Source organism: Polypterus senegalus, chromosome 9 (assembly GCF_016835505.1).
Source record: "Polypterus senegalus isolate Bchr_013 chromosome 9, ASM1683550v1, whole genome shotgun sequence".
Classification (NCBI taxonomy): Eukaryota; Metazoa; Chordata; class Cladistia; order Polypteriformes; family Polypteridae; genus Polypterus; species Polypterus senegalus.
Genome location: NC_053162.1, coordinates 800,522 through 811,690, shown reverse-complemented (window position 1 = coordinate 811,690; position 11,169 = coordinate 800,522). Strand labels below are relative to the sequence as shown.

The 11,169-nt window shown below is 41.9% G+C and overlaps 1 protein-coding gene across 1 annotated transcript in view; it reads right to left on the bottom strand.

Annotated features, from left to right (window-relative positions):
- setx (senataxin) overlaps positions 1 to 11,169 on the bottom strand; it is a 122,846-nt gene that overhangs the window by 64,703 nt on the left and 46,974 nt on the right. The window contains exons 6-8 of the mRNA XM_039762571.1: positions 6,609 to 6,728; positions 3,830 to 4,001; positions 1,802 to 1,892 (exon numbers count right to left, since the gene is read on the bottom strand). Of these exons, the coding sequence (XP_039618505.1) occupies positions 1,802 to 1,892; positions 3,830 to 4,001; positions 6,609 to 6,728 (383 nt within the window). The remainder of the gene's footprint in view (positions 1 to 1,801; positions 1,893 to 3,829; positions 4,002 to 6,608; positions 6,729 to 11,169) is intronic.

Here is an 11,169-nt window from a genome sequence, read left to right as displayed (position 1 = left end):
AATGGCCTCCAAAATGTGCAGCCTGTTTTTAAGAAGTGAAAGTAACACGCGATTCTGTGCCAGAACTTAAATGTATGCCCAAGGCGCCAAAAAAAAAACAAAAAAAAAAAAAACTTAAACATAAAACTGATGAAAAAGAAAAGAAACGTGCGAGTGACTGACAGACAAGTGAAAATCGTAAACACCCCGTAATGATGAGGATATACTCTGAATTTGCTTATTCTTCCTAATGGCTACCCGTTTCAATTCAGAAGAATTCACTCTTCTGTAAAACCGTGTTCCTGAGACCGTCAGCAAAAGCCAAGCCACTCTGCATCCTGGGAGGCAAGTCCTTCAGTGTTCTGGGCCCTCTTCCTCAGCCAGCTCCTTACACTCGTCGTCACTCTCTCAGGTCCTCGAGCGGTCATCTCCTTACTGTCCCACACACCAGACTCTCCACCCTGGGAGGGCCGGCCGGCAGGTCCTTCAGTGTTCTGGCTCCTCTTCCTCAGTCTCTCCGAGTTTGCTCCTCTTTTCCCACCTTTAAATCTCAACTGAAAACTTTCCTCTACTAAGAACTTTTGTCTCCTGTGTATTTTTTTTTTTCTGTATGTAAAGCAACTTTGGGTTTGTGAAAGGCGCTTTATAAATGCAACTTATTATTTTATTATTAGGAAAAGCAGTAATGTGTTATTAATGGACAATTGTGTATAGAAAGCTTACTATAGTTTTTTCCTTTATAAATTCATTTTTACAGTAAATCACTTTCTACTCCACACACTCCTATCCAGCCTGTTCTGTCACAGCAAATGCTACGTCAACACCCGCCCTCTGTCACCCGCCACCGTTCACTGGATGAATACATGCGGGCGGCTCGTGGTGGGTGACTTTCTGTTTTAGAGTGAAAGACTAACAGCAGGAATGTGTATTCAAAAACCAAATATGAAATTCTTATTAATAGGTTTTGATTCATTTTGGCACCGTTGCAGCCCAGGTTAGCCCTTGTGTACATCCGGTTGTTACAAAAACTAAAAATTATTTTTAGTAAATTATTTTATTTCAGTTTGTCTTTTCATCCATCCATCCACTATCCAACCCGCTATATCCTAACACAGGGTCACATGGGTCTGCTGGAGCGAATCCCAACCAACAAAGGGCACAAGGAAGGAAACAAACCCCGGGCAGGGCGCACACACACACACACACACTTCACTGAACTTTCTCTTTTCATTTTACACCTCACTGTACCAGGCAAGTGTCATCACATCTGCCAGGACACCAGCACTTCTCCAGTCACCCGGCCACCTGATTGGTTAGTGCTGCAGTGTCCTTCATTTACGTGAACCCCCTATCAGCGCCGCACAGAGCAGGTAAGTTAACATAACGGTAATACATTTTGACAGATACATTTTTTTTTTTTTGATAAAAGTGTTGGCTAATGTTCATTTTCTACAGCGCCACCAAATTTCCATCAAATCCATCAAGATACTTTTGAGATTCTGGAGCTTCTCATTTTCCTGTTGGCTGGAGGCTAACCTCTAAATACTGACATTTCAAAATGTCTTTTCTTAGATGACTACGGACTTGGATGTGCCATTCTAAACATTTTCAGCTCAACTAAATAGTTAAATACAGTACTGTTAGATGGTGTTTGTGAATGAGTCAGTGCCAACACACACACACACACACACACACAAAACACACACACACTTTATATAATTCTACTGTATACATCACCCCTTCATTAAATTAATGTTGCAATATATTACAACGGAAAGGTTTTCATTTGTTCAAAATTAAAGAAGTTAACAGGTAGCGATACCTTGCTTTGCTTATTTGTGTTAGTGTCGTACACAATTTGACTGCAGGTCACCATGTCATCATCAGCCTCGGGTTCAACTTTTACTCTAGGTCTGTAATATAGAAGAAAAAGAAAAAAAAAGTTTCACGTCCATATTGAAACAGAAAACCTGCCTAGCCGTTACACTCTACCAAACGGCAAAAGATTCCTTAAAAGCAGCCAAGGCCAATTAGGTCTGACAAGCCTGTTAAAATGAAGATCCAAAAAGCCAAGAAGGCAGATAAGACATCAGTGGATGAGGGCCACCTAAGAACTAGTGGGGCCACACAGTATAAGAAGACTATTAATTAGGCAATGGCGTACACCTAACAAAAATAAATATAATTAATAAATGCATTAAAAGGCAGCTCTACTCTTTCCTTCTGATCACGGCAGTGCCATCCATCATCTCCAGGTCAAAGACACGCTTTTTTCCTCGATTCCCCCTCAGTTTAAAGTTACAAATCAAACAATTCAGACAGGATTACAGTGCACATTGCAGACTTTCATTTAATGGGATTTGCATGAATTTCGGTCACATGACAATTTTACTACATGGTCCTCCCACCCCCATTTCAGGGGGCCATGATGTTTGGGGACAATTGGCTTCACAGGTGGGTTTCATGGCTTGATAAAATACCTTGGCTTGCTTCCACCCTTTGGAGTCTGGAATTGCCAAGAGCTGTGCCAATGAAAGCCAAAGCAGCCATTATTGAGGCTGACACACGAGAAGAAAATCACTGGTGACATCAGGAGCACCTAAACCAGCGGTCTGAAATATCATCGAGAAGAACACATTTGTGAGCTCAGTAATCATAAAGGGGCTGGCTGCCCAAGGAAGACCTCCACTGCTGATGACAGAAGAATCGTCACTATGGTCAATAAAATGCCCCAAATGGCAGATCACAAACAAACAAAACAGTCTTCAGGAGGCACATGTGGATGTGTCAGAGACAACTTATCTGCAGACGACTTCATGAACAGAAACAGAGGCCACACTGCAAGATGCAAACCACAAAAACAGGATGGCCAGGTTACATTATGTGAAAAAGGACTTTAAAGAGTCTGCAGGATTCTAGAAATAGTACTTGTGGACAGTCTGGGCAAAAATGAACCTGCATCACAGTGATAGCAAGAGCAAAGTGTGGAGATGAAAAGGAACTGCCCAAGAGCCAAGGAAGACTCCTTATCTGTTAAACATGGTGCTAGGGGCTTCATGGCTTGGGCATGTATGGCTGCCAACAGGTACTGGCACACTTTTCTTTATTGATGATGGAGCTGCTGCCGGCACTCTCAAGATGAATTCTGAGGTGTGTAGAAACATCTGACCTGCTCAAGTTCCAGCAAAGGTTTCCAAACTTACCGGACATCACTTCATCCTACAAGATAATGATACAAAACATACAGCTGAGGCAAGACAGGAGCTTGTCAAAGCTAAAAATGGAATATTCTCGAATGACCAAGACAGTCACTCAATTTCAATCCAAGTGAGCAGACCCCCCATCCCCTTATATGCAGAAGAGAAACCCCAAGGGGACAAACTCCTTAAAAACAAGCAGGAGCGGAAGATGGCTAAATGAGAAACTTGGCAGGGCATCACCAGAAAAGCTCCTTGGCACCCGATATCTGCGATTCACAGACTTCAAGCAGTCATTGCAAGCAAGGAATACGAGACAAAGAACCAAATACGACAATGGCTTTAATAGACCTGCCAGTGCTTATGTCCCAGACATAATGGGGCCTTGAAATGGAGGACCATTTAGAAAAAACACTGTCAATTCTACATCCTGTGAAGGAAATGTAAGCACAAACCCTTAAGTTAATCACATCTGAATTATCCGATTTGTTATTTTAAACTGTAAAGCAGAGGGGATAAAGTCAATATAAAAGTGTCTGTCCTAAACATTATGGAGGGCACGGTACATACTCCTAGATGTTCTGTAAATAGCACAAGTATCCTAACAGGGAGACCTCAAAGTGTAAAATGAAGGCAGCATTCACACTGCTTACCCGGAGGTATTTCTGCGAAGATGTTCGACCTCTTTGTTGTAACTAGGACTTCGAATTATGGTCTGAAAAGTAGCATTTGGGTCAATCAGCATGGCCCACACCTTTGAGCCAAGTCGATCCAGAATCACCATAAAACACTGTAATGCAGGCCAGAAGGGATCCTGATCATCATCTGTAAGTCAACAGTAGAAACTTGAAGACATAGAAAAATGCAACATTTATATATTAAAAAAAAAAAAAAAAAACACAGACCCTTTAATTCAGTGCAGGATTTCAATATACATTCTAACAACATCTACTGAAGATTACGAGCATGCATGTAAACCAAAAACATTACTAAAAACGAGCAATGCTTAAGGGAGAGCCTTTACACAGTAGGCAAGATTTATTTAAGAAGATCTTCTCAGGAACAAGGAGTAAACCTGATGAAGGGTTAAGTTCGATTGAACGAACAGGAATAGCTGGGAGCACAGCTCACGTCTGGGATGTCTTGTGAGTAACGACTGCACTGTGCTGGTAGAATACTGCAGAATGCCCTGAAGGGTCTACAGATGAACGACTAGACAGATGGTCAGGTAGTTCTATTCACTACTCATGGTGCGTAGACAGTGGTGATGTGCGATGAAAAGGAACAATTTCACTGGACTCCACAGTCTCTGGACAATAAAAACCCTGAAGACAATGACTAGCTAAGCCAGGGTTTCCCAATCAGTGTGCTGCGGCCCAGTGGTGCACCATATGAGCTACAGAAATAATAGTGTTGCACACCTGGGTCAGTTGGTCGAGACCTGTCTAAGGAGGACAGGACTACCTGGAGAAGGTGACACAAAAGCAGCTCTGTGACCAGTATGTAGCAGACACAGCACTTTGGATGCGTCTCCAGCACTAGAGTCCACCTGCCTGGGTGTGTGATCAGCAGTGAGTCTCACGGGGCCGGTGGCTATTCAGCACACTAGTTGCCTCTGAGGCAGAGAGGTGTGGGTAATGGGAGAAAGCAGCCTGCAGATGCTACCAAAGTGCTTAATATGTCCCATGTCTGCAGACGCTGATCTTGGAGCTGCTTCTTTACCAGTGTCGCACACGTGCGAGGGCTCGAGTAATTCTAATAAAACATCCGACCATGGAGCGGCGGAGTGCGCTGACTGACTGGCTTTCTCAGTTCCCTACAGACCTTTCAAGGGAAATCCTGCAAGGTTCTGGCGCCTCTGAAGACTTCACTTCCGAAGCCGACCCCTTTGATGACATCAGTTCCTCTCAAGACCTTTAAAGTCTCCATCTTAGGCTACTATAGCCAGTTCTGTTTTGGACTCTGCGATATGCACATCGTTTGTTTGATCAAGAAAACCCTTTTGCAGCTGGGAAAAAAAAAAACAATATACGGGTGGCTGCCCCAAACCTTTATAATGTCTTGGACTCATTTTTATGACACCAGCTTCTCTGGAAGTCTTGCCCTCTTCGGAGAGTTGAGCATGTTTAAAGATATAATGCGTTTGTGGTTAGTAGAAGAGTGGTATGTCTTGGGATGATTCTGGTTACACAAAGTGTGCCAACACAGAAAAAGGTTGGGAAACACTGAGCCAAGCTGAAGAAGGGGTGCAAGTTGGCACAAAAACCTGCATATTATTACCTCTCTAGTTAGCCAACAAAACGTATCATTTTGATTTATTTCCCACTACAGTGATCCCTCGCTATATCGCGCTTCAACTTTCGCGGTTTCACTCCCTCGCGGATTTTAAATGCAAGCATATTTAAATATAGATCACGGATTTTTTGATGGTTCGCGGATTTCTGTGGACAATGGGTCTTTTAATTTATGGTACATGCTTCCTCAGTTTGTTTGCCCAGTTGATTTCATACAAGGGACACTACTGGTGGATGGCTTAGATGCTACCCAATCACAGCATGTACTACGTATTAAATAAAACTCCTCAATGATATACGATATGCTTCCTGCTCGGTGCTTGATCGTTTGCTTTTCTCCGTGTCTCTCACTCTCTCTGCCTGACGGAGGGGGTGTGAGCAGAGGGGCTGTTTGCCTAGAGGATACGGACGCTAATCTAAAAAATGCCGCCTTATCGCGGTGCTTCGGCATACATAAAAGCCCAAAAGCACATATTGATTTTTTGATTGTTTGCTTTTCTCTCTCTCGCTCTCTCGGACATTCTCTGCTCCTGACACCCATTCTTTGAAGAGGAAGATATATTTGCATTCTTTTAATTGTGAGAAAGAACTGTCATCCCTGTCTTGTCATGAAGCACAGTTTAAACTTTTGACTAAAGGGTGTTATTTCATGTCTAGAGGGCTCTAATAATGTTAACAGTGTGGGCGAGTTTATAAGGGTTTAAAATATATAAAAATAACCATACAAACATAAGGTTTCATAAGATTTTCACCAGATCGAAGAGGGATTACTGTACATTCATAACACCACCCTACCACTACAATGTTTGTATGAAGAAAACTACACAGTCCAACACTATAAAAAACCTGCTACTTATGGTGAGGTTTTAAAATCCATTACTTTAGCCACACATTCAAATTAGCTGGAAGACTTACTGCACTTAAAGATCACATGCAGCTATAAAACTGAACTCGCCCTCAAACTAAACATGAATTCTCAACAAACTGAGTGTCCTCAAATCTGAATTCAGAGACAAGACCAAGAGAGGTCGCCAAAGCGCCGAAATATGAAATGGACAGGGCCAGCCTGGCGTGAGCTGGTAATGTTTAATGGCTGCTGCACACATCTTTCAAGAGTACATACTGCCGGACATTTTACCTTCTGGCCTCTTCTCCATGGTGTTAAGGATTGACTGCATGAGGTTACTTTGTCTGTCAGGTCCCAATAACAAAGTATCCATAGCCTGTGCATCCAGGACTGTCAACAGCATGCAGATACCTGCATAAAAAAAATATGAACCAGACAGAAAATTATCAAAAATCAAAATAAAAGTATAAAAAGAAAAGAAAGTTAAAATAGTAAGATGCTGCCAGCTCTTGGACCTTGTGAGAAATGCCCATTCAACCCAAAGCAGCTCACCGGTCATAGCCACTTAATTCCTCCAAAATAACATCATGTCAAGTTATTTTGTTCCATCACACTACTTGGTCTCTTATGCCATGCGTTTGTGGTTCTCTGTGTAGAAAAACTTCAATGTTTGGGCAAAATTTCTCCTTAAGTTTCCTGGGGCCTCATGTATAAACGGTGTGTACACACAGAAACGTTGCGCAAGAACTTTTCCACGTTCAAATCGCGATGTATAAAACCTACACTTGGCATAAATCCACGCACTTTTCCACGGTACCTCATACCTTGTCGTACGCAAGTTCTCCGCTCGGTTTTGCAGACTGGCGGCACCCAGCGTCAAAGCAGTGCTACTGTTCCTGTGTGGTTACACCTTATTTTCCCGACGCGGCTTTATAAACACACTGAAACTAACCGCATATTGTTTATTTGTGTAACGCATCTGATTGTAATTAACTTGTAACAATATAATGGTAGAGGGAACAGCCATAGTATTCAAATAACATAACTGCTTTAGCGTTGTTACTCTCACTTCTTTTTCTTCTTTCAGCTGCTCCCGTTAGGAGTTGCCACAGCGGATCATCTTCTTCCATATTGCTCTCACTGCACCACTCAGAGTATTTCTATCACTGTATCTGAGTGTGAATCACAGCAGCAGCTGATCGGAAAGGGAATTATCAGTATACAGCTTCAAGGACACGCTGTCTCAGCCACTGCAAAATGTTTTAAAGCCTTTCCTGTACGGACCTCGCGGTTCACAAACAGAAACGATATCATTTATAAGGTGAAATTCAGCAAAATATGTTTATTAAATTATACAGATAAAACTTTAACTTCATTTAAATAATCTATATTCTTCATTGGGAGTGTCGTGAAGGATAGAATAATTAAACATGTACTACGAAGATATTTCAATGTTCTTTAAACGTTTTGAAGAATCGGCGCTAAGCTTACAGATGGCTTAACGTCTATTACAGAGCTGATTGTATGGCGATCGGTTACTTGGGGAAAGAAAAGCACTGACTGCAGTGACGGCTACGCCGATATATATTGAATATAAAACAGAAAGAGAAAACAACAACATAGCTAAAAACGCAGCGGCAAATTTCAGCAAAAAATGCTTGTGTCATGAGCACGAGGCGGCTAGTGTCCGCAACGGACGAGGCCATCCACTGTGCATAAGCTACCTCACTGACGGGCGGGCGAAGGAGCCACCGATTCTTCCTCTGCCCAGTGCCACCACAAGCCTAGAGCCGCCCCCGAGTACTGCTGCAATAAAATTATTTCATCGAAGTGAAACACGTTTAATAACGTGCTTTAACTCCTATCATCATGAAAATGACATCACGTATACATCTCAGTATTTGAGTTATTCAGAGAGCTGTAATATCACGAATGTCATGGACTCTGTGACCAGTTGGAGGAAGAGAGCCGGTTTAAGAAACAAGTAGTGATTCACACACACAGAGCACATAGAAGATCAAATACAAAACAAAGCATTTAACGTGCTACTTTAATTACGATGTGATTTGAGAAACTGGTTAAACGATTTTAAGATGAAGTTTATGATGTTCTACTTTAATGACAAAATAAACTACGTGATTAAAGTGGAAACTTCGAGATTGAAGTTGACATTTCGTGCTTTTTCCTCACTGTGTGCCTTTTTTCTCTGTACCCTAATAAGCTTTCATATGACACTCAGACAGTGGGCTTACAACTCGGTTTTTCACGGCGACTTTGATATGTGACTTCTTTTTATTTCCGGCACTGTGCGATTTTGTGAATGTGAGCTTTCAAGTTTCTCCAACACGCTATGTCACTCGATCAACTTCCTTTTGTTGATTATTCCACGCTTTATTTGAACAAATAGTATGTTTTTCGTTTGCCTCCACTTGGTATTCACTGAAATTCTTATATTTTTCCCCCGTGCTTTTCCCATTGTCTTTTCACAGAAGGCTGCGCTTAAGGGCGATTTATATTGATTTGCATATTCAAATAGGCGTAATTCTGGGAGGATTTGGGGCGTTACATAAAGCGCGTGCACAAGTGTTAGTTTTCACGCTGATCGGGATTTATGTAGCGGAAGAACGTGGAAGTTGGAGTACGCACAGATTCCTGCATCTGGATTTTTCTGAGCGTACACACATTTCGGCTTTTGTGCTTACGCCATGTTATAGTGCGAGTTCTACGCACGCCGTTATACATGAGGCCCCAGCTGTGTCCCCGTGTTCTTGTTGAACTCATTTTAAAGCCACTGTCTCAATCCACTGGACTATTTTATAATTTTAAACACTTTAATCAGGTCAACTCTTAATCTCTTTTTATTTAAATTGAAAAAGGTTCAGCTCCTTTAATCCTTTACTGTAGCCCAGAGAGCGAAACGGAACACAATACTCCAGAGGAGGCCTCGCCATTGCATTTACAAAGCTCGAGCAGAACCTCCTTGGACTTGAACGGCACACATCAAGGCACTATATAACCGGACATTCTGTTAGCCTTCTTATTGGCTTCTGAACACAGAGCGGCAGTCGACAGCGTCCAGTCCACTGCAAATCTTCTCAAAAGGTTGTCTCTCTTTTTAAACATCACATTTTTACTTCCTACGTGTAATTCTTTACATTTACTGACATTAAAACTTCATCATCCACAAATCCATTTTATCCTGTTTGGTATCCAAGTCCTTCTGTGATGATATAACGGATTCCAAAATTATCTGCCAATCTACCCATCTTGGTATCATCTACACACTTAAGCAGCTCGTTACTTATATTCCTATTCAAATCATTTACAGTTAGGTCCATAAATATTTGGACAGAGACAACTTTTTTCTCATTTTGGTTCTGTACATTACAACAATGAGTTTTAAATGAAACAACTCAGATGACGTTGAAGTGCAGACTTTCAGCTTTAATTCTGTTGGTTGAACAAAACGATTGCATAAAAATGTGAAGCAACTAAGGCATTTTTTGAACACAATCCCTTCATTTCAGGGGCTCAAAAGTAATTGGACAATTGACTCAAAGGCTACTTCATGGGCAGGTGTGTTCAAGTCCGTCGTTATGTCTTATCAGTTAAGCAGATAAAAGGCCTGGAGTTGATTTGAGATGTGGTGCTTGCATGTGGAAGATTTTGCTGTGAACAGACAACATGCGGTCAAAGGAGCTTTCCATCCATTCTTAAGCTGCGAAAGCAGAAAAAACCCATCTGAGCAATTGCTACAATATAACGAGTGGCAAAATCTACAGTCTGGTACATCCTGAGAACGAAAGCAAGCACTGGTGAACTCAGCAACGCAAAAAGACCTGGACGTCCACGGAAGACAATAGTGGTGGATGATTTCTATGGTGAAGAGAAACTCCTTCACAACAGCCAACCAAGTGAACACCACTCTCCAGGGCTTGGTAGGCGTATCGATATCCAAGGCTACCATAAAGAGAAGACTGCATGAAAGTAAATCCAGAGGGTGCAGTGCAAGGTGCAAGCCACTCATAAGCCTCAAGAATAGAAAGGCTAGATTGGACTTTGCTAAAGAACATCTAAAAAAGCCAGCAGAGTTCTGGAAAAACATTCTTTGGACAGATGACACCAAGATCAACCTCTACCAGAATGATGAAGGCAAGAAAAAAAAAGTATGGAGAAGGCGTGGAACAGCTCATTATCCAAAGCATACCACATCATCTGTAAAACACGGTGTGATAGCTTGGGTGTGCATGGCTGCCAGTGGCACTGGGACACTCGTGTTTATTGATGAGGTGACACAGGACAGAAGCAGCCAAATGAATTCTGAGGTGTTCAGAGACGTACTGTCTGCTCAAATCCAGCTAAATGACGTCAAATTGATTCATGATACAGATGGACAATGACCCAAAACATACAGCCAAAGCAACCCAGGAGTTTATTAAAGCAAAGAAGTGGCCAAGTCAGTCACCTGATCTTAACCCAACTGAGCGTGCATTTCACTTGCTGAAGACTAAACTTCGGACAGAAAGGCCCACAAACACACAGCAACTGAAAGTAAAGCCGCTGCAGTGCATTAAAAAGGAGGAAACCCAGCATCTGGTGATGTCCAGGAGTTCAAGACTTCAGGCTGGCATTGCCAGCAAAGGGTTTTCAACCAAGTATTAGAAAATGAACATTTGATTTCCAGTTATTTCATTTGTCCAATTACTTTTGAGCATTTAAATTCATTGAGGTAATGTACAGAACCAAAATGAGAAAAAAGTTCTCTGTCCAAATATTTATGGACCTAACTGTATATATATTAAAGATGCTGGACACCTCGTTCTTAACTTCACCCAACTCTGATAAGGTTCTT